The sequence below is a fragment of the Protopterus annectens genome, chromosome 1.part2 (assembly GCF_019279795.1).
Source record: "Protopterus annectens isolate FY-2018-M chromosome 1.part2, PAN1.0, whole genome shotgun sequence".
NCBI classification, from domain to species: domain Eukaryota; kingdom Metazoa; phylum Chordata; order Ceratodontiformes; family Protopteridae; genus Protopterus; species Protopterus annectens.
Genome location: NC_056727.1, coordinates 176,767,827 through 176,792,660, shown reverse-complemented (window position 1 = coordinate 176,792,660; position 24,834 = coordinate 176,767,827). Strand labels below are relative to the sequence as shown.

Here is a 24,834-nt window from a genome sequence, read left to right as displayed (position 1 = left end):
ACAAGTATGCAGGCTCTTAATCTTTCTCTTTGGCAATCTTTCTGTTTAGCAATCTGTCTTACACACACCATTTTTTTCTCTTAACAATATGTCTTTTGAAAAGTGGGAAAAGTGCTACATACTTCTTTAATTAAAAGTTTAGCACTGTTGGATTGTAAATTATTTTTTTAGATCAGATGGGATGTTCTTTCAGCTCTGGTTTCATTTTTCTTCCAAACTGGACATTTTAATGTCCAATAAGTGAATCTTTATGCCATGTTAGTTATTAGGTTTTATTATTTTCCGGTTTGCAAAACTCTACTGTTTTGAATGCTCTCCATTCCTCTGAGGTGAAAATGAGGGCACACACAAAAGCAAGACTAAAACAGTCACTGTGTTCTGGAAGTTTAATTTAAAACTTATGTAATATCACGCCATGCATTACATATCCTTACATTATTAACACAAATTATTGCTTCTTCTCAAACATTGTTAAATATTACAAAGCTCTGAATACCAAAAGATAAGCAAGCTTAACGACTAGACATGCAAGTAAAAAAGAGAAAACAGAAAAGTTATTGTAAAATTTGAATAGGTTGGGATTTGAAACCACATATCAGCATGCATATGTTGAAAGTAGATCTATTACCACCTGTAACATGATGTTCTACAACAGTATAACAACAGCTGAGAATGAAAAATTGTGCTGTGATATAATTTATATAGATTTAACTTCGGCACTTTACAGGGTAATACACAAAACACTGATCAATAAACTAGAACTAGGTATCAATGTACTCTTGATAAGATGGATAACTGCATGGCTTACAAATAGGACATGGCAAGTATCATTCAGTAGTTAGACACGTGAAATTCTTGGTTACAGTCAGGGTGTCCCACAGGGTTATGTCCTAGGCCCTGACATGTTTATAATGTATCTTTCAGACCTAACTTTTTCAGCTGAGGTGTTCTACAGTCTATATTCAGACTGCAATTGGGTCAATTAATTATGGGTCTTACAGATAAGCCATGTCTGCAAAAGAACTTGACTAAATTGACCATTTGGGCACAGGAGAATAATATGCTGATAAATACATCAAATACTAAACACACGAGATTTGCGAGACATAAACTGAAAGGTGAATATTTAATACAGCATACACTGATTGAAACTGTACATTAATTTAAGGACCTGGATATAAGGGTAGATCCAGCTCTGCGTTATTCTAATCATATCAACCAATTGGTTAATGACAGTTATAGAACTACAGGTTTTATAAAATCTAGGTAATCAGAAATAATGAAGTTATTGTTTGTTAGACCCTAACTTGAGTGTGGAATAACAATATGGGAACCTTATAAGAAAACAAGCATGAGTAAACTGGAAAGAGTACTGCTGAAATATACCAAGGGCATCCATGGATGTGAAAATTTAAGTTATTATGAAAGACCAAAATATCTGAATTTGTACAGTGTCTCTTATAGATATCTATGAGGAGACTTAATAAAGGTACATAGAGCATTTACAGACAACTATCTCTGGGAATGTTTGGGGTTATCAAAAAGTAGTATAGAATCATCAGACAACCTATGTAGAAGATTCTACAGGACTGAGAAGTGCATTAATTGGTTCTCTGAGACAGCAGCTAATGCATGGAACAGACTACCAAATTACATTAAAACAAGTACTAGCTTAGACATTTTTAAGAACAGCCTGGAGACTTTGTGGGAACAAGATTTGGTATACTGGCATGATAGAAGGGCATTAATGCCCATGTTTGAAATATCTGTATGTATGTATGTAAAAGAAAAAAAACAGTCCGTAAACAATAATAATGAATAACAACAGCATTGCTAACATTATCAGAATTTGTGGGCAAAATGTTCACCTTCTTATATCCCACCTTTCTGAATGTAGATCCCCGGCTAGATGAATCAAAGTTCAATACAAAAGTGGAAGAGCAAGGAAAAGTACTAGCATCAATCACTTTGGACATATTATATTACAATTTTTTTTTCCTTTCGGCTGTACCCATTAGGGATCGCCACAGCAGATCATCTGTTCCATTTTTTCCTGTCCTCTGCATCTTGCTCTGTGACACCAACCACCTGCATGTACTCTCTCACCACATCCATAAACTTAACTTAGGCCTTCCTCTTTTCCTCTTACCTGGCAGCTTCATTCTTAGCATCCTTTTCCCAATTTACCAGTATCCCTCCTCAGCACATGTCCAAACCAACACAATCTCGCCTCTCTGGCTTTGTCTCCAAACTGTCCAACCTGTGCTGACCCTCTAATATACTTATTCCTAATCCTGTCTACCCTTGTCACACCCAGTGCAAATCTTAACATCTTTAACTCTGCCACATCCAGCTCCGACTCCTGCCTTTTTGTTAATGCCACTGTCTCCAACCCATATAACATAGCTGGTCTCACTACCCTCTTGTATATAATGCCTTATGTCAAAGTAATAGCCTCCCCCTTATAAGTCAACCAGTGATACAACAAAGGTCACACATCTTCAACTTAAATGAATAATCTAATTCTTTATGGATGGACAAACTTAAACTGGATTGGGTTTAAAAATTGTGACATATGAAGAGGAAGAAACAAAAGGCTGAATTATATTAAAAAAAAAAAAAAAATATATATATATATATATATATATATATATATATATATATATATATATGTACTATTATCAGTGGTTACTTACTGATCTCAGCCCCATTTGCTTCATCTCTAGTTTGAACATAAATGGCAGTATCACTGAAAGACAAGTTCTAATTTATTACAATACCTACCATATTTCACTGCATTAGTGAATATGAGTGCTTAATTATTTAATAATATTGGAATTTCAAGGCTATTACTAAGTAATATAGTTTGACCTTTTAACAGTAAATTTTAAACTCATCACATTTTTTCTCTCCTCTCCAATTCCACAGGACTCTGCCAGGTGGCTGCACTATCTGTGCCCATTCAGCCTGTTTGCACCAGTGTTTCCGTGTTAGGAAATAACATCCCCAAGTTAAGTGACAGTCCTATGGCTCATTTTTTCCTGCCTGACAAGTTCCATAAGTCTTTCTGTTCAAGCAGCAACCAAGAATAAGAAGCAAGCCAGCCTAACTTTCCCTTCTGGAGATGTTAACCCCCACAGTAGCCCCCTCAAGCTCCATAATGCTGACTATCTCAAGGAAATGTGCATGCCAGCATATATACATGCTGTTCCCCAGGCTGTTCAGTGTTATGCACAGCTTGACAATGCATGTTGAGCAGGCTCATTCTTCATGGGTGCAGCATCTAGTGCTCCTCCAGGTGTAACTGAAGCAGCAAGCCAGAGATGTCTCCCCGACTCTATGGTTGGTAAGTCGGTGTCACACACTGCCACCCTTTCTGGCTGATCTCCTCCAGTACCTGTGCCACTAGTCAAAAAAGGGTCACTTCTGTACCACAAGGGTGTGCTAAGCTCATCATCTTTGTCCATAGTAGATCTTGTTAAGGTAATTAACTAAGACTGTACATCAATGGAAGCTGAAGCAAAACTTCCTACTTTAGCATTGTCAACATACTGCAAAATCCAGCACTTTCTACCTGTGAGCAGTGAGGATAAGCTATATTAAACAGACTAAGTCCAAGGACCAATCCCTGAGGCACCCTTCACAACCGCATCCACCCAATGGGATGTGTTATCCAAATTCTTTGACTCGCTGAGTTTGACCTTTAAGACAAGAGTCTATCACCTTACAATAAATGGATCAATCTGCTGACTCACTAAGGTATCAACAATTCAAGGGTGTGCTGATATATCACAAACTTTAGCACGGCCCAAACATATTTCAATTGATAAACTAGAATTTAGTGTAGAACTTATAGACTCATAAAAGTCCAACAGACTGGTCAAGGTTGAACATTCCATTATAAAATTATGTTGCACAGTTCCAGCTGCTGGAATATAACTATCTTTCTTCAAAATCTGTGTCACTCAATGTTCATAACATTTGCCAAGAATGGAAATATGTATGGTAATTATATACTTAGTTCAGACATCTGCCTTTGTACACTTCCATTCATAAGCAAACAGTTGAAAATCCCAACTAAGGAGTTAACCAAGTCATCTCAGAGCGTGTATATAAATTATCGAGACAAAGTCAGGACCCATGCTAACAGTCTTTCTTACTATACTGCAGCACTGAAGATCACCATATTCTCTAGTTCCTTTCTTCACACAAGTTGACTGGTGTGTGCTATGCTGCATGCAGCAGAAGGCAGGATCTGTCACATCTGCTGCACCTCTTTTTGTCGGCCTGTCTGTTGCTGCAAGCTTGTCTCATATAATTTTTTTGTCAAAATTGCAGCAGAAAGCAGGCTTGTTGTCTTTTTCTGTGTTGAAGTGCTTTTCTCATGTACCCATCTTCTTTCTACTTAGCCATATAGGTCTTTAGGAAATCGGGAAAATGTCTACACTTGTCTTCTTAAAAATAAGTCTCACCTGCTGCTGGAAGAGCAACATACTTTATCATTATAATACTCTAAAGTATTTCTTTAGAGCAAGTATCCTGTCTTTCCTGGGCTGGTTCCAGGCTCCCTAATACGCTGTCGCAGATGCAGGTTGTAGAATGCGTCTTTGTCGAACTGCAAAACGCGAAAAGGCAAAATAGCGAAGTGGCTTTTCAGCGAATTCTTTCCCTTGAAAATAATTTGTTTGGCCTCTTTTGCTACTTTGCCTTTTTGGCACTGTAGTGCGATCTTGGAGTTGGTATATTTAAGTAGGGGGGTGTGGAGGCGAATTACAGAAAGAAAGAGATATAAGAATGCAAAATATGTCCAAGGAAATAAAAAGATATACCATACTGTGTTTGTAATTAACAGAAGAGCTTGCAGTCCAATTTTCTGAGCATAGGTATGCTTCACATGAAGCAAGCATTAAGTCCAGGTGGGTTCTAGGTTTTTAGGTGGATAATCCATATATGGTCTCTTCTTTTTTCAGTTTTAATCTCACTGTTACCCTTGGAGGAGGGGGTTATGTTGGATGCTGTCAGTCATGTGGAAGGCAAACCTCTTATGTGTACTACAGCTGACAGCACGTTGGATGACTGGCTTTCACATGCCCTTGATTCTGATTTCAGAGGTATGTCTTATGACACGTTTCTTAAGGGCACTGAAAGGTTTTCCCACATAGCTGCCATGTAGCCCAGGAGCCTGAGGTACTGCCTTGCTGTCAAATCTGTTGAAAAGCTCAACTGGAGCCCGTAAACTGTGTGTAACTTGTAATCATTTTGTGATTTTTACTGTATGTTCTACCTTGGAGCTTTTCTCCCCAGGCCTCTGCTGAAAATGGACATGTATCTAGTAGGACTACCCCAGTCAACAAATGTAAAATAAATAATAAAATAAAATAAATAACTAAATAGGTGTTCTGTCAGGTTTTCCACCTTTTGGAGGGGAAGGTAGACTGTCATGAGGTCTGTCCGAATTCTGCACCCCAAGAAGACAATGTCTTGAGTAGGTCCAAGGTGGGATTTTGGAAAATTTATCTGGAATCCCAGCGAATGCAGGAGGAAGACAAGGATTACATGTTCCAGAGGGTTTCCTTGATGCCTGCCTGTATCAGCAGGTCATCCAGATAAGGAAACATCTGGATTCCCTTTGTCTTGCAGAAAGCAATCACCAGGGCCAGACATTTTGTGATAACCTTGGGTTCAGTGGAAAGCCCAAAAGGCAGGGCAAAAAATTGAAAGTGAGAAGGGCCCACCAAGACCCTCAGGTATTTCCGGAAGGTGGGCTTTATGGGGATGTGAAGATAGGCATCCTTTATGTCTAGGGTGGACATAGACCCCTGGGGAATGAGAAAGGGAAAAAAGGTTTGTAAGTTTAACATCCTGAAGCTTGCAACCTTTAGGAATAGGTTGAGATGGGAGAGATCCAGAATCAGTCTCCAAGGGCCGTCTTTTCTTGGAACCAGGAAAATCCTGGAGTAGAAACCTCTTCCTTTTATAACTAGTGGCACAGGTTTGATGGTGCCTTGTGCCAGCAGAGTTTGTAGCACTGGCTGCAGGAGGTGTAGCTGTTGTGCTGGAGGTTGTGGGATGCCTTTTTACTCTGGGGGTATAAGCCAGGTCATGAAGTAATCCTTTTGGAGGACTGAAAGGACCCGATTGTCTGAGGTGATGGATCTCCACACAGGGAGGCAGTGAAAGAGGCGTATTGACAGAGGGAGAGAGGGAGGAGGAGGGGGTAAGTAAGGTTGGCAGGTAGTCAAATGCTACCTGTCCTGTCTTGAAAGGGTGGCCTCTGGCTAGACAAAGGTGTAACTCTAGCTGGAGGTGGTTGCTTTCTGGTAGGCTTCCTAGACCTTGAAGGAGCAGTACAGCTAGAATGCTTCCTAATGTACTGTGTTTTAGCTGGGTAGTTCCTCTGGAATTTTGGGATGGGAAGACCAGCAGGTGTTTCAAATCTTGCATTTCTTTCCCCTTTTGCTGAAGTGACTTAAGCAAATATGCCACTTTTCCACCAAACAAAGCTGTATTGTCTAGGGGGGCATCAATCAGCTTTGCCCTAAAGTCATCTGGAAGGGGCTGGAGTCGTAGCCAGGAGTATCTTCTTAAGGCAGAAGCTGATGCTGCCGATCTTGCAAAGGCTTTAGCGGTATCATAACTGCACTTTATTGAGTGCCTGGTAACCTGGAAGGTGAGAGCCAGAAGGGAAGACAGTGAAGTTTTGGCAGCATAATCTGGTGTATCTCCCAATTCCTTAGAAGCTTTATCCAGGAGAGATAAGGCATATTTAGCCATGTGTGTCTGGTAGTTTGTAGCCCTGAAGGCTAGGGTAGCAGAAGTGTAACTCTTCTTACCCAGACGCTCCATGACCTTGCTGTCTTTGTCAGCAGGAAGGACAGTGGTGATGTGTAAAAGTTTTGTTGCCTTATCTGTGGAAATGGAGATGGTGGCATGGTCTGCTGCATGACACTTAAGTAGATACTTGGCAGTCTCAAGGACTTTGTAAAGTCTACCTGGTCTACGTGGAGCAGGAGGTTGTGAGTCAGGATTTAAGGATGCTGAGGAGAAGGCATCCAGGAAGGCAGGTAGAATTGGGGGAACAGCAGACAGGCTTGGGGAATTCATCTGAATGAGGTCATAATATATTTTTTGGACCTCAGTCATTTCAGAGGATTCCCACTTAAAATGCTCCTGCATCTTGGCAATGGTTTTCCCAAAGGTTAAATCCTCAGTTGGGGAGTCAGGGTCAACAGACTCTTCCTCTGGGGAACCATACCCCAAGAGAGGAAAGCTGGGAATTGTAAGAAAGTGAATCTGCAGATGAAGAATTAGAGAGATCTTCCTCTTTCCTCATGACTGGGCCTATAGTTTGTGGCCTAGGACTCAGACCTGGGGGAGGGATGTTAGCAGTCCCTGCAGAGGTAGGACGTACGGCCATGAAGGCATTAAACAGACTTTGGCTGAAAGCCTGCCAGTCAGGCATGCTTTCAGTGGGAGTAGAGGGATACTTCCTTTTATCCTTCTTTTCCAGAGGCCTGGTGGGTGTCTGAAGGGCGGAAGGCCTAGTATCTGGAGATTGTGAGGAACCTGAAGAATCTGATGGGCCCACTGAACACGCTGGTCCCCCCCCTGGCGTCGGAAACCGACATCTGAAAAACCTCTTCGGCTGTGCCCTCTGCACGGCATTGTGCAGCATCCACGGAGGTACCCGCTATATACGAGGAGGTGGAGCCCAACTCCTCAACCAGGCCGACGTCGGTCACAGGCTGAGGTTCAGATGCAAGAGGCACAGCAGTAGTGGTACGCCGTACAGTCTTGGCTTTCTTTTTTGGCGGTTCAGTGGGTATGTTGGAGGAAACCTCCATCCCCTAAAGTTATTTGTTTTAACCTTTGATTTTCTAAATACAGGTTAAGAGCGTGCAGATGGCTGCACAATATTTTGGGCACACATGCCTGACAAATGGAGCAGGCCTTATAATTGTGTGACCATCACCAACAAAAAAGACACTGATCGTGGGTGTCTTTGTGGGGTATCTGACGACTGCACTTACACTTGCCCTTTCTGGATGACATTAACAGGCATTCAAGAAAGAAAAAAAGGACGGAAAGGTTTCCCAATGAGGCACTTATCTGATATCTCAAATCCGACAGCCGTGGAGGCAGGAACACCTGACATTCGACTGGCGGCTGAGGAAGTTCTGAGGGCTGGTGCATGCAGACGTCACTTTTATGGCCCATGTACCCTTGAGCCACATCAGACATCTGATGCACCATACAGTGACTGAAAACTTTTGTATACTGGCCGGATGTTCGCAAAGCAAGAGGAGTAAACCCATATGTTGAACACTGCAACACAGGAATAGAAGGACATCTAACTATTCCTGCAGTTTATTGTATGGCAATACATCATGGCAATCAGTGGTTAATTTATAGTTTGCCCACTGTAGGTATGTAATTTGGGCACAAGACAGCACCCCAAGTAACCAATTTAGATCCCTTTTCCCCAACCATTGGTAAAAAAGTAAGAAGGATCCATGGGCCTACCATAGTCTATTAATATTATTATACAACTGCATTAAGAATAATCATACCTTTTTAAAATAACAGCAATGTATAATACACACTCTACATTTCTGTTTCTCTGCACCATGTCAGTCAGTGGGATGGCTCTATGTGTACTGTACTAATACGTTCTCATAAACACGACAATGCATTTGCATTACAGTGTTTGAATGCAGTCGGTATCACTGTAACCGTGTGGCTGGTGCAATAGAATACATAAAAATACGATGTATTTTGGGGTACATAAAAGGTAAAATAAAGACATGGGATGTGGCTTTAATTTTTATAAGACCACATAACAAATGATTTTAATATCAGCATATGTTTAGATTTGTTTTGCCTTTTATTTAGGGTCCCGATCTACATAAGACAGAGCCCCTCGCTATCACTCTTCAAGAGGAACCTTGATGAGTGGATGGGTAACAGAAAGTTCACACCGGGGATCACACCAACAGCACTACTAGATAGGGGCCAAGGGTACTAGCTGCTAGTACACGGGTCTAGGGAACTACTAAAGGGGTGGTGAATACCGCACAACGTGGCTGGGCTAATATATGCCTTCGGGCAGATAGCTCAGTACCAACCTATGAACCTATCTTTGGAAATCATGGTGGTTATTTCTACTTATATTGAAGCCGCTAAATTCATCAATGGGATATATTAAATGTACCTACTAACTACAGTGCAGTACCCTTTATGGAGAGAGAATTATTCCAGTGTAAATACTACCGCAAATTTTATTCTGGAAGTTGAGGATGGCTACCAAATATGGGCTTCAGGAGACCTACGAACATGGGTACAGCTACTTAAAACTAGTACCAACATAACTTTTTAACCCTACATGTCAGGGTATAATCTGTCTCTTCAAAATGTAAACACCTGTTAAGAGGTCATGTACTGCCTAATAACGAAGCTTTAAACACACAGAATTATCAGACAGAAAAAAATTCTTACCACTTCTTGTGTGCTGCTTGCTTAAAATACAACAAATTCAAACTATTTTTGATATACCATAGCTACATAATATAAGCTGTTGAGGGATCTTATGATATCAAGACAGTTCACATTATGGGCCAAACATGGTGCTGCTGGTAACTAAATGGCATATGAAAATGGACCATCATTGCAGCCCTAGGAAAAAAAAAATACTCAGTTGTAGAATATTTACATTGAAGTTTCTTGATGGGGCTTTTCTACCCACAGACAGTATAATTCATACATTCCATACACCTAGCTCATAGTACCGGAGAGGTAAGGAAGATAGCAAAAGTAAATGAAAAAATATTTCTGTAACCTTTGAACTTCTTCTGGAAGTCTTGGACAGTGTACATCAAAGTCTGTCAAGAAAACACAGCGGTGGGGGGCATGGCCAAGATGCCAGTCTGATAGCAGCAGAAATCCATAGCTCTGCTTAGATTTTAATATCCAGACACGAAATATACTTTAATTTGTAGAAAAATCTAACTAAAAGTACACTAAAAGTTAGATTAACATAGATTCTATTATTTTCTAAAAATTAATACATAGTCAAGAGAATGTTTTAATTATTCCTGTCAAGAAGTTTTTCCACACCAAGAGAGTACAGTGAAGAAAGAACTACATCTTATAATAACAAACATCGAAGAACTGTCTCTAAAAATGGACAAATTCGAAAACAAAATGGATATTATCAAACAAAAATGCAGTAAACAACTGGCACTTCTAAATGGAATAGTGAAAAAACAATCTGAACAGATTCTTGCCTTAGAGGAAACAGTAACTGAACTAGATACTAGAGTGACAGAAAATGAACATCAACATTAATTTCTTCTGAAACAAAACACCAGGCTGATTGAGAAACTGGAAGACCTTGAAAGTAGATCAAGGAGGAATAACATAAGAATATATGGAATTCCTGAGAAAGAAGAGGGTGCTAATATGATTCAATTCCTCAATAAGTGGTTTCCATCAGCACTAAGCATGCCTGAATCCCTCTCTTTTGGAATTGAGAGGGCTCATTGGTCCCTGGCAAATCCAGCTTCATCTCTGAGTTCATCTAACTGCAGGTCTATAATATATTTCTTTCCTCACAAGACAAGGACTTAGTGCTGAAATCAGCTTGGACTAATTCCCCTATCAAGATGGGTGAAAAAGTTATTCATTTTGACAATGATTACACCTCTACAGTCATATCCAGAAGAAAGGAGTGTTTTCCTCTAATTAAGTCCTTGAAAAAAGCCAATACTAAAGCTCAAATTCTTTTTCCTGCAAGAATAAAAATCACTTTGCTAGAAGGAGTGAAGATCTTTGATTCCCTACAAGAAGCAGTAGAATTTATCCAAAAGAAGAAAATACTGTCGGACATAGAATAAATGGAATGGTCATCCCACAGTTTGAAGAGACATGCAACAAAAAATGGATGGTCTGTGAAGGAAGGAACAAACAAAACTAAGAAACTAAAGAATAAATGAATACATTCCTTCTAATTTAAAATGCTTTGCTTTATGAATCATAATATATATGACTTTGGAAAGTCTCTGTGCTGTAAGGTAATGTGAATCATTTTTATTATTAACTTTCGCTTTTCCTTTCTATATCTACTTCTTCTAATTACCTATAGTACTAAGTATTTAAATAACATTCTCTCTCTTTTTCTCTCTCTTCTTTCTTCCTATTCTTTTTCATTACCAATGTTCCTTTTCTCTCTTTTCCCCGTTATAAGTACTTTACATACTTTTCCCTTTTAAATAACTACAAGTGATGTATGTCTTCTAATTCTTCAGTAATAGTATAACTTGACTTAATATCAAAGTGCATTTTTTGTAGTGGGTCAGTGGTGGGGTAACAAGGTGTTTCTAACTACATGTTTTAGACTCTTTGTTTAGATACATTTAAACATTAATACAGTACATTATATACATTCTTGGTGTTTTATAGATAGCTAAATATATATATATATATATATATATATATATATATATATATGTGTGTGTGTGTGTGTGTGTGTGTGTGTGTGTGTGTGTGTGTCTACATACCAGGTTCCCTTTTTTCTCTCTCTCTCTGGCCTGGTTAACTGGTGGGTAAATGATTGAAATGTTATATGATTTCTGATTTGAGGCAGCTGTTGTTACTTCTAAATAGCTGTTTTATATGAAAGGGTTATTTTTTCATGATGTTGAAGTTTTGTGAGGAAACTGGTAGTCTGTGTCACTGTTCTCATTGTGGAGATTCATGACATGCACTCACAAGGCAGCTTGAGTTTTTTTTTTTGCTTTCTGTAAACTCTAAAAGCTTCCAGATCTGAATTTCCCACCGAAAAAGCTTTTTTCTTCACTAGAGACAACTTCTGTTGTGCATGGGCCTATTTAGATACATTTTAACATGTTTATGAAGCTGCAGCTTGAGGAAACAACAGTGATGACATCATTTGACCTTTTGGACTTGTTAAATGGTTGTACTTAGAATTCTTTTCTCTTGAAATTCTGTTATCCTTCACTAGATACTTTAAATGGCAAATAGTTCTGATAAAAGTGTTTAACTCCTTTGAAAATGGCAATGTTCTCTTATAGATGCATACATTCTGCAGATTCAATGACACTATTAGTAACTAAATGACATCATGTGAAATAGGAGCAGCATTAGAAAACTCATTATGCATATTAACATCAGACTTATGTTACATAATTAATCCTTTAGTAACTAAACAGAGGGTTGTGAGGCCCCCTTTTTTTCCCTCTCTCTGTCCCCCTTCCTGATGAAAGACCAACATAGATATTAATACATACGAGTAATATGTGTATAATTGCAAAATATAACAGTTATGTTGTAATAAGTGTTTTATATATATATATATATATATATATATATATATATATATATATATATATATATATATATATATTTAACAGATCCTTACATGAAAAATGTTAGATGACTGATAAAAATGGTTAAATCATTTGATGTTTCTTGAAAAGATTTGGCAATATTGACAATCTTTTTAATCTTCAGCTTCTAATGTTTATACATACTTTAATTTGATGTGTATTTCTGGCATATCTATGTATTAGAGGTGCTATTATCATATGTGATATATTCATATAACTTTAGAATAAGAGTGTCCAATATATCTGATGTACATTTCATGGATTCAGATTTCTTTAGCTGCTATCATAATGCTTTTCTTTTTTGTTTTTATACTACATTCTAAGCAGAGATGGATAATTTGTGTCTTTTGGTATTGGAGAGGTGGTGGATGGATGGTTTAGTTAAGTTTTTAACTAAACCAGAGACTTTATGTTTCATGTATGTGTTTGTAAATAGTTTTGGGTTTTTGAAAGTAGTGCTTAATACATGTTATGCATCCATGATAAGTACGTTTTCAGTAGATTTCAAGTCAACATGGAGGAAAGGTCTTTCAGTTTGTAATAATACACACACATTATAGTCAATGGCTTATAAATATTTATCATCAAATATTAATGGTTTGAGCAATAATGTCAAAAGAGCTGGTTTGCTTAAATATATCAAAATACATAAAGCCCAGATCATCTTTTTACAGGAAACCCATCTATTAAAAAAAGATCTACAAAAATACTCATTCAATGGCTATACCATTCTGGCTGATTCATGCTTTAAGACTAAGAGAAGGGGCAGTCTTATTCTATGGAAAATACTTATACTATGCCAAGAATTATATATAGAATTTCAGATAAAGATAGGATGCTAAGCATGGTTATTTTGGAAATCAATAAGAAGTATTATACTTTGATTAATACATACTGGATTACCAAGAGTGAGTACTAAATATGTTGACAAATATCTGGACCTGATTACTTTAAATGCAAGATGGTAAATTATTAGCAACAGGTGATTTTAACTGCCTATTATCAGGCAATGATACTTCTAAAAATGGCAAAATAAAACTAACATCTCAAGCCAAGAAGTTAAATGACTTTACAAACCAGATGAACCTTAAAGATATACATGGTCTAAGAGAACATTATTCCTTATTCTATACTCACTATTCATATCGGTTTGGTACACAAATAAACATTGATAAGGGCTTTGTATCACATAATATATACTCTAAAATAAGTGGCGTATCTATAATGACTTGTCCACTTGCGGAACATAATGCTATAAACTTTACATTACCTACACATAGAGATGATTTAAGATTTCTACAGAGAATTCCTGCTTACATAACTAAGTTAAAAGACTTTAGGAAATGGGTAATAAAAGAAATAAACATATTTATGGAAACAAATGATAATGGTGAAGTGACTGATACTATACTATAGGACACCTTTAAAGTTTATATATATGGTAGAATAAAACCTTGGTACCTTAAAAAAAAGAGAAGGTGGGACAAAGTACTTTTAGACTTACAAAAAAACATAGACAAGATAAAAATGGACGCAAAACCAAATAAAGTAGCACATAACGAAATTACTAAGTTAAATCAAAAATACTTAGAAGTTCTGAATCATAAGGTAGCCATAAACCTGGAAAAATTGAAATTACAATCTTATGCTGCAAATCCCAAATATCTACATAAAACAGAGGTAAGATCCAAAAAATTAAACAATCAAAATCTTATTAATGAGATTAAATATAAAAGTGATGGTTCAGTTAAGAGTACATCTAACTTAATGGGCATATTAGAAGTGTTCAAAAACTACTATAAAGATATAAATAATAACATACCACTTTTGGAGACAGATAATGTAATAAATACTTTTATTCAAGAAAATATAGCTACTAAGGTGTCAATGCAATAAAATAACATTAAATAAACAAATAACACTAACAGAAGTGAAAGGGCAAATAAAAATTTTAAAAGATAATAAAGCTCCAGGACTGAATGGAATAATTCCTGAACTATAAATGATTTTTCCTGAATATATAATAAAGAAAATGAAGAGTGCCTTTACTATGGTTAAGCAAAAATGTATAATGCCCCCATCGTGGAAATAGTCAATTATCTCCCCTATATTAAAATAATGCAAGGACCCCAAATCTTGTGATTCATATAGACCAATTTCATTACTAAACACTGATTATAAAATGTTCATGAAATCTTAGGTTAATAGGATAAAGAAAATATTACCTAATCTAATACATAATGATCAGACAGGATTCATTCGTCATTGAAAAGTGCAAGATAACATTATTAAATTACTATCATTAATAGACATAGCAGGCAAATACAAAAAACAACTAACTATTATCAGCCTAGACATAGAAAAGGCTTTTGATTCTATTAGTTGGCCTTATCTACAAAGAATTCTTATTGGTTTTGAATTCTCCACAGATTTTGTCAACTTATTAATGAAAATTTATAGTGGGGCACAAGCTTATATGAAAATCGGATCATGCCTATCCTCACCACTAGAAATCCTCAAGGAAACTAGACAAGGTTGTCCTTTGTCACCATTATTGTTTGCTCTTTCAATGGAACCTTTTACTACATATATCAGAAACAAGCAAAATATAAAAGGCTTTCAAGTTAATAAGAACTATTGTCCTAAGATACAATTACTTGCTGATGATATGTTGTTAATGTTGGGTGATACTGATGGTTCTTTGCATGATGTTATAAATACGTTAAGCAAGTCTGAAAGAATTTCAGGGCTTAAATTTAATCATAATAAATCCAAAACATTACTAATTAACAAAAAGATCAACAAAAACCTAAGAAAGAATAGCCTGCTTAATTGGGAGAATGATGTATTAGAATATTTGGGTGTCAGTATAAAGAGTAAATGGAAAGAGTCTGTTAAACTACAATAATTTAATAACCATTAATGAACTAATCAAAAGATGGAATAAAATGTTCTTCACAATGGAGGATAGGCTTCCTTTAAAATGATAATTTTACCTAAAATTATGTTTTATATACAGTCATTGATACTACCCCCTCCCAAAAACTTATTTAAAAAATAGATTCCATTCTACTTAAATTTTTATGGTTCCCCTTAAAAACTAGGATTGCATGTAAATGGCACATTAGAGCTTGGAACAATAATGGGGTAGCATTCCCTAGCTTAGATCTTTATTCCAAATCAGTTACAATTAATGTAACATTACATTGGGTCATACCTACCTATACATCTGTCTGGAAAACAATACATGAGATTCATGTAACTGATGTCAGAACTATAGAAAATCATTTTAAGGAACAATCTGAAATAAGTAGAGTTCATTGGCTTTTATGTTAATTGTGTTTATTTAATAAAATGTTTGATCATTTTTCTTATGGAATTAATCAAATATTTAATAACTTTAAAAATATAATTGACTGTAATTACAACATTAAACATTTTTTATTTCTTATATTCCCTATAGCATACTCCCCTGATTGCCTAGATTCTTTCAACATCAATGTGATGCAGAAATTAAAGGAAAGTAACTTGATATTCTGGCATCAGATTACTGAAAAAAAAAGAGTATTAAACCATTAAACTCTCTTTTATGTAGTTTTGATAATAGTCAGGACAGTTGGTTGTTTATACATTCATTATGGCAGTTTATAGAAAACAAAATGAGAATATCTATCAACCTAGAAACTGAATCTGCACCTAGGTTGATTCAGCTTTTTATTAGGTATCTTGAAAAGACAGATAATCAAAAATTAAGTATCTCACCTATCTATAAGATACTAAGAGAAGACACTTTATAAAGTATGACTCAGATTTTTGGAATTACTATGTAAAGATTAATGGAGAACAAATATCTGATGAATCCAAAAAATTGTTATTGAATTCTACATATGGTACCTCTTCTTCATTATATTGGAGATTGTATACATGGAAATTTATGAATAGGAGTTTCAATACTCCACATAAAATAAATCTTATACTCAAAAACAGTGAAAGCAAATGTTGGAATGTGATGAATTACTAGAGGCCAACTGGGTTCACGTGTTCATTGAATGTAGAAATGTTGTTCAATGCTGGAAAGCCCTCAGATATTTTGTAAATGCTTTATGGTCTGATAACTGTCATATTTCTAATTCACTAATCCTATTCAATGTTCCTATACCTAATGTAATACCTAAATCTCAGATTCAGTTACTCTGGTCAATTCTTGCAATTGCCAGGAAAGTTATTACTTTCAACTATAAAAGTAAACAAGATTTGATGTTTAAAGATTTTATTAATTTAGCAAAAGTTGTTTGTAAAAAAACTGCAAACCATTTGTCACAGAACTCATGACATTACTCATAAAAAAATAGCATGGCAAAAATTGGAAAACCTTTTGAACAAATACTGATAACTTCTCATGGATAAAATGACTGTTTATCATGGATGAATGTAAATATTGTAAATAGTTTTGTTATTGTTTTATTGTATTTATCTGTACATTTGCGCATGTTTATAATGAAAACAAAATAAAAATATTTTTGAAAAAAAAGAAAACACAGTGGCAGCATTTCCTTATCACTTCAGAGATGGGGTTTAATCTACAAGAAAGCAACAGTCTTTGTAAAGCAGACCATCATTTTCCTTGGGTAATTATGAAGGCACACAAGAAAACATTACAAGGTGATGAGAATCATTATTATTTATAATTTCACTTCCAAACTACTGGAAGGTATTACTTCAAATTTTATGATCAAAACTCAGACTGACTAAACTAAGAAATGCTGGATACAAACAGCAGTGAGATGAGTCCCTGCTGTAAATAATTTTCTGACAGTGGTCAGTGGCCTTGTTTATAATATGCAGAGTCAACACTGCTGTTGCCCTATTATAAATAATTCTCTGACAGTAGTCTGTTTTAAAAAGCCTTATCTACAATAAGCAGAATCAATGTTACTGTCTGCTTACGGTAACTCCTATGCTTTAGAGACCAAAGCAGTCTCATTCACACCACAGTTCTATAAATGCATTACTACTAATGCTGCACTGGTGCATGACATTTATCCTCTGTGAGGTTGACTCTTAAGTTGCCCCATCTTTCCTTCATCGATGTATAACTCTCTTTAAACAGGAACAATTGTTTATCTGTTGGTAGGATGACTGATTTATGAATATTTTATCAAATACTGTTGTAGAAAGTCAAGTTATTTTGTACAACAGTGTCAAAACTGTTTGCATGATCATGATTAATATGAATAAAACAGCTACTTATAAGAATTGTGACATCATACTCGGGAACAATAAAGAGATGGTTCAAAATCCAATGAATACTGTATCCCCAAAAATGCACAGAAAATAACACAAATGCATGCAATGCCTTGGTTACCATTTGATAAACTTCAATAACAAAAGCAAATAAATGTTACCTGCTCACTCAGAGAAACTGCTGGTGGAAAGGAGAAATAGTAACCTGCCTGTACTCCTTCCAAAGCTGCTGAAGGCCTCCCAGCAAAGTTATGCAACAGAGCTTTCCGAATACCTGCATAAAAATAATTTCTGTAAGAGATAACAATCTAAACTCACCAAAATATTTGAGACTATAAAACTTACAAACATAGTGAAGTTTTATCAAATTAAATAGTCTTACAGTTCCTTCTCACTGAGAAATACTGGTTAAAGGATGTTTCGTGAATTAGAAGCAACTAAGAAATAGTAAAATACTTAGGAACAGTTTTTCTTGCATACATCTGAAGCAATCAAGGAAAAATCCAGTTTGGTATGGGAAAGGAAATTATGATTTAATAATCATGCCAGATCTGTACTCATCATATCAGATAATTTGCAGACAATTCTGTTGTCATACAGGCATAAAGTAAAGACTATGATGGGGGAGGACGATAAGGTTATGCTTACTCACTGCTTTTTGGGGAGGGGGCTAGAGAGCTTGACTAATGTGTGGGCCTGGGCAGGCTATTCTGTGTAGTCCAGATGGGAACAAAAGCATAGCCCAGCACTGGGCAATCTGTGTGGGTTTGACTTTGAGGTATCATTGCCTTAGTAGAAGGGCAGGTATGCTCTTAGACCACACCTCATAGCATGCAGAGGTCTACAGTAGATCATCAACATGTTTACATTAGCCAAAGAACTAATCACAGTATAAAGTGCAGTTGCATTAAGTCCTACTTACGTGTAACAGTAGATATTCGAATTTCAGACTGCCTCCGTGGTAACTGGGTTCTGTGCCTGCATAAACTCATACTGGCAGCTTACTAAAGCTCAGACTTCCCTCTTCTGACTTGCTGTTACAGGGGACTGGCCAAGCCCCTTCCATTGGGGAAGCCTAAGCTCTATCACAGGACGTTCAGGCTTTTAATGTTCATCATCATCATCTTCTTTCGGCTGTTCCCGTTAAGGGTCGCCACAGCAGATCACCTGTTTCCATTTCTTCCTGTCCTCTGCATCTTGCTCTGTCACACCAACCACCTGCATGTCCTCTCTCACCACATCCATAAACCTTATCTTAGGCCTTCCTCTTTTCCTGTTACCTGGTAGCTTCATCCTTAGCATATTTTTCCCAATATACTCAGCATCCCTCCTCAGCACATGTCCAAACCAACGTAATCGTGCCTCCCTGGCTTTGTCTCCAAACCTTCCAACTTGGGCTGACCCTCTAATATACTTATTCCTAATCCTGTCCACCCTTGTCACACCCAGTGCAAATCTTAACATCTTTAATTCTGCCACATCCAGCTCAAACTCCTGCCTTTTTGTCAATGCCACTGTCTCCAACCCATATAACATAGCTGGTCTCACTACCCTCTTGTAGACCTTCCCTTTCACTCTTACAGGTACTCGTCTGTCACAAATCACTCCTGACACTCTTCTCCACCCACTCCATCCTGCCTGTACTCTCTTCTTCACCTCTCTTCCACACTCACCATTACTCTGAACTACTGACCCCAAGTATTTAAACTCACCCACATTTGCTACCTCTACTCCTTGCATCCTCACCATTCCTCTATCCTCCCTCATTCACACACATATATTCTGTCTTAGTCCTGCTGACCCTCATTCCTCTTCTCTCTAGAGCATATCTCCATCTCTCCAGGGTCTCCTCCACCTGTTCCCTACTCTCACTACAGATCACAATGTCATCTGCAAACACCATAGTCCACAGGGACTCCGGTCAGATCTCGTCTGTCAACCTGTCCATTACCACTGCAAATAAGAAAGGGCTCAGAGCTGATCCTTGATGTAACCCCACCTCCACCTTAAACGCATCCGTCACTCCCACCGCAGACCTCACCGCTGTCACACTACCCTCGTACATATCCTGTACCACTCTTACATACTTTTCTGACACTCCTGACTTCCTCATACAATACCACAACTCCTCTCTAGGCACCCTGTCATATGCTTTCTCTAAGTCTACAAAAACACAATGCAACTCCTTCTGACATTCTCTGTACTTCTCCATCAACACTCTCAGAGCAAACAATCCATCTGTAGTGCTCTTTCCTGGCATGAAACCATACTGCTGATCACTAATCATCACGTCCCTTCTTAACCTTGCTTCCACTACTCTTTCCCATAACTTCATGCTGTGACTGATCAATTTAATCCCTCTGTAGTTACTACAGCTCTGCACATCACCCTTATTCTTAAAAATCGGTACCAAAACACTTTTTCTCCATTCCTCAGGCATCCTCTCACTTTCCAAGATTTCATTAAACAATCTGGTTAAAAACTCCACTGCCATTTCACCTAAACACCTCCATGCTTCCACAGGTATTCTGGGCCAACAGCCTTTCCATTCTTCATTCTCTTCATAGCTATCCTTACTTCCTCCTTGCTAATCCATTGTACTTCATGATTCACTATCCCTACATCATCCAACCTTCTCTCCTTCTCATTCTCTTCATTCATCAACCCCTCAAAGTACTCTTTCCATCTCCTCAACACACTCTCCTCGCTTGTGAGTATGTTTACCTCATTATCCTTTATCACCTTTACCTGCTGCACATCTTTCCTAGCTCGGTCCCTCTGTCTAGCCAATCGGTACAGGTCCTTTTCTCCCTCCTTAGTGTCCAACCTTTCATACAACTCTTCATATGCCTTATCCTTAGCCTTCGCCACCTCTCTCTTTGCCATGCACCTCATCTCCTTATACTCCTGTCTACTTTCTTCATCTCTCTGACAATCCCACTTCTTCGTTACCAACCACTTTCTCTGTATATTCTCCTGTACTTCCTCATTCCACCACCATGTCTCCTTGTCATCCTTCCTCTGTCCAGATGTGATACCAAGCACCTTTCTAGCCGTCTCCCTTACTAGCTCTGCTGTAGTTAACCCAGCTATTTGGTAACTCTTCACTGGCACCCAGTGCCTGCCTTAACTCATCCCTGAACTCCACCTCACAATTACCCTTTTTCAATTTCCACTACTTGATCCTTGGTGCTGCCCTCACACTCCTCCTCCTCTTCTTAATAACCAACGTCATCCTACAAACCACTATCCTATGCTGCCTAACTACACTTTCTCCGGTCACCACTTTACAGTCTCCAATCTCCTTCAAACTGGCCCTCCTACATAGGATATAATCCACCTGTGTGCATCTTCCTCCACTCTTGTATGTCACCCTAAGCTCCTCCCTCTTGTTAAAATACGTATTCACCACAGCCATGTCCATCCTTTTCGCAAAATCCACTACCATCTGACCTTCTGCATTCCTTTGTTTAACACTATACCTACCCATCACTTCCTCATCCCCTCTGTTCCCTTCACCAACATGCCCATTGACATCTGCACCAATCACCACTCTCTCACCCTTGGGTACAGTCATCAACACTTCATCCAATTTACTCCAAAATTTGTCTTTCTCATCCATTGCACACCCAACTTGTGGAGCATACGCACTAACAACATTCATCATTACACCATCAATTTCCAGCTTCATAAACATCACACAAGAAAGTACAAAAGCAAGAATTCTCTGAAACTAACCAATATGCAGCCGAAAAATATGAACACAAATAATCAAAGCCAACCAATAACAAAAGGCTGGATACCATCAAACTGTATACAAAATAAGTGGGATAGTGGGTAGGTGCTGCTACTCAGGCAGTGCAAATCCGAACATCTACTGTTACAGTTAAGTAGGACTTGCGCAACTGTACTATGTTCATCATTCACACTGCTTCAATGGCATATGGGTAGATTCCCAAAGTTTACTCTAACTGGGAGGAGGAAGTATAAGGCTCATAGGAGGTTACTATGCTAATGGCCCTGGGGCCCTTATAAGCCTAGCCAAGAGTTTATCCCCAAAAATTAAACCTCATTCAGCACCTGTCGCCCCTGTCAATGAGGGACAAAAGTGGACAAATTTGTGCTTTCCCATCAACTCATCAAAGCTGCACTTGAAGAGGGTCAGCGAGGTACTCTTGTTTGACATGCATGGGAAGTCTATTCCAGAGATGGGGCAGCCTCTGGGAGACAGACCTGTCTCTCCAGCAGGTTTTGTTGATGTTGCATATTAGATTTATGCCTTTCGTTCATGTAAATAGTGAGGAGTTAGACTTACGGATATGGAGCATCTCTAGTAGGGCAAGGTCCAATATTACCTTGTAAGCAAGACACTGATCACCTCTGAGCAATCTGTACGATACCGAGTAGAGCAATAGTGATTTGAGCCTGTCCACATTGGACAGGTGTTGGAGGCTATGGATTCTCTTTGTGAGGTACTTCTGTGGCCTTTACAGTCGGTGCAGGTGTTTGGAGAGGTACATACCAAACAGGGCGTTATACTCAATTATAGGCCTAATGAGGGAGGAGCACAGAGAGGTAATAACCTTTTTTCTGGATGCAATCTCTTTACTTCTGAGATGAACCAAATAAAAGGCTTTTCTGACCACTACTGCTACATGATGGTCGAATGTGAGATTGTTGTCAACCTGAGTACTCATGTCTCTCACCACAGGTTGTGTGCTTAGGGGGTTGCTGTTGATGTGGTAATCAGTAGGGGCTATGTTTTTGCCGAATGGTACGATAATACATTTTTTGCATTTAACTTACGGCCATGACTTTGGCACCAGCCATTTGTTGCTGTGAGACCCTTTTGCAGTATGTTAAAATCATCTGGGGAGTCAATGACAGCATCCAACGTACAGTCATCCACAAACTTGGTCAGCCACAGGCCCTTTGTCTTTGCCTGGACCTCTGTGAAGTAGATGCCAAACAGTATGAGTCCCATGACAGATCCCTGGGTAACACCACTAGTGACAGGTCTTCTGTCAGAGGTGGTGGCTCCTATTTTGACCTTGTGGGTCCTACTGATGAGCCAGCTGGCCACCCAGCTGATGAGAAAGGGATTTACACCAAGTTGTGTTAGTTTTTCAATGATGCCCAAGTGGGGGATTGTGTTAAAGGCCTTGGCCAAGTCAGTGTAAGCTGTATGTACTGACTTTCCCTCATCCAGAGTCTTGGTAACAGTCTCAAAGTCAACCAGGTTCAACAGGCAAGATCTGCCCCTGACGTATATGAATTGGGTGGGGTCAAGTGCTTAGAGATTGCCTATATCCTTGTTAATGAGATACATAATAATATGCTCCATGGCTTTACAGATCAGACTTGTCAAGCTAGTGGAACGATAGTTTCCCCGGTCAGTACTGGCACCACCTTTGTGCAAGGAAACCCTGGAAAATAGTCCTCAAAACTCTAGAACTTGAGAAAGCATCCAATTTACAGTGCTTTGTAAAGGTATAAACAGAGGATCATGTTGCTGCCTCTGGAATGCTTCTAGAGTTTGTTCCTTTTCATTATGTCAACCAAACAGGTTAAGGCTCTGGCTGAATGTGCAATAACCTTGCCTGGCATACACTTACAATGGAGGAAGTAACAAACACAATAGCAGAGAACAACCAATGAGCAATTGTTTGCTTAGAAACAGGCTGACCCTTCTTAGCCTCAGAATAGGAAACATACAGCTGTTCAGTTCTCCTGAAGGACTTAGATCTGTAAAGTGGCACATGAGCTGCCTGTGCACATCCAAGGTATGAAGAGGTTTTAGGTTCCAGAAAAAAACTCTGAGATTGATGGCTTGATTCAGAGTAAATACAGAATCACCTTTTGGCATGAAATATGGATTAGGGCATAAAACAACCCTGTTCCTGTAGAAAATCAGATAAGGTTGGCCCAACATGACAGCTTGCAGCTCAGAGACTTGACTTGCAGATGTCAGCACAAAAGGCAAAACAGTTTTCCAAATGATGAACTTTAAAGCAGCCTATAAGACTGGTTCAAAAGGAAATAAGGTCAATTTTTCAAGAACAAAGTTGATGTTCCAAGGAGGAGGAGGAATTTGCATTTAAGGGTTTCTCAAGAGCAACACTCATTTCATAAACTGTTTGATCACAAAATGAGATTAACTAGGGAGAACTATATTGTAGACCAGCTGAGATGACAGCAAGATACACAAATATTAAAAACAAACAGATGCTTAGACACCATACTGGGCTATTATTAGACAGGCACCAGCTACAAATTCTCTTCCATTTGTAAACATAAGATTTTCTAGGTTCAAGTTATCTTGCCTCCTTCAACACCTGCTGCACACTGTCATGGAACAAATGCCTAAAAGCTATAAAGACAGACTCATTCAGGCTGTCAACTGCAATTGCTCTGAGTCTGAGTGCATCATTCGCCCCTGACACTATGTGAGCAGATCCACAGTGTGAGGAAGCTCGTGGTAATTTCTCTTGACCAATTCCATTAAAAGGGAAAACCAACTTTGCCTCTGCAAAAAGGGTGACACCAAAATGATCTTTGGTAATTATTTCTGAATTTTTAAAAGTACCATGGGAATCAATGGAAAGGGTGGAAATGCATAAAGGAGCATTCCTGTCCAAGGGAATGAGAATGTGCCTGTCCTCCAGCTTGGCTGCAAGGATGCCTCAAACAGAATTTTTCCAACTGTCCGTTTTGAAAGGAGATGAACTGGTGTATTTGAGGTGATCCCCACACCTGGACTAAATCCTGGAAGACCCCTGTCCTGAGGTTTCATTTGTAAGTGTCCGACCAGGATCTGTTTAGACTGTCTGCCACTTTGTTTTGCTCTTGATTGTTCAGGTACAACATGACCATGGTGTTGACTCTGACCAGTAAAACAGGACCAGAAGACCATAAGTGCATTTAAACTCCCCTGGATACTGCTCATCATCATCATCAGTCCCCTTTTTCCCATTTTTCTACATGGGGTGGGAGTATTGTGTTAACTGTCGCCAACTCTCTCGATTCAGTGCCACACTCCTGCCTTCTTCAACACTCATGCCCAACTATCGCAGATCTACTTTCACACAATCCATCCACCTCTTTGCTGGATGTCCTCACTTCCTCTTACCTTCTTCCTGTCTGCCCCAAATCTTCCTCACCAGATTGTCTTCTGCTTTTCTACACA

The 24,834-nt window shown here is 38.4% G+C and overlaps 1 protein-coding gene across 1 annotated transcript in view; it reads right to left on the bottom strand.

The window, feature by feature from the left end:
* Positions 1-24,834, bottom strand: part of LOC122788408 (putative deoxyribonuclease tatdn3) — a 546,534-nt gene that overhangs the window by 21,919 nt on the left and 499,781 nt on the right. Inside the window, exon 8 of the mRNA XM_044055482.1 lies at positions 17,810-17,922. Coding sequence (XP_043911417.1) covers positions 17,810-17,922 — 113 coding nt within the window. The remainder of the gene's footprint in view (positions 1-17,809; positions 17,923-24,834) is intronic.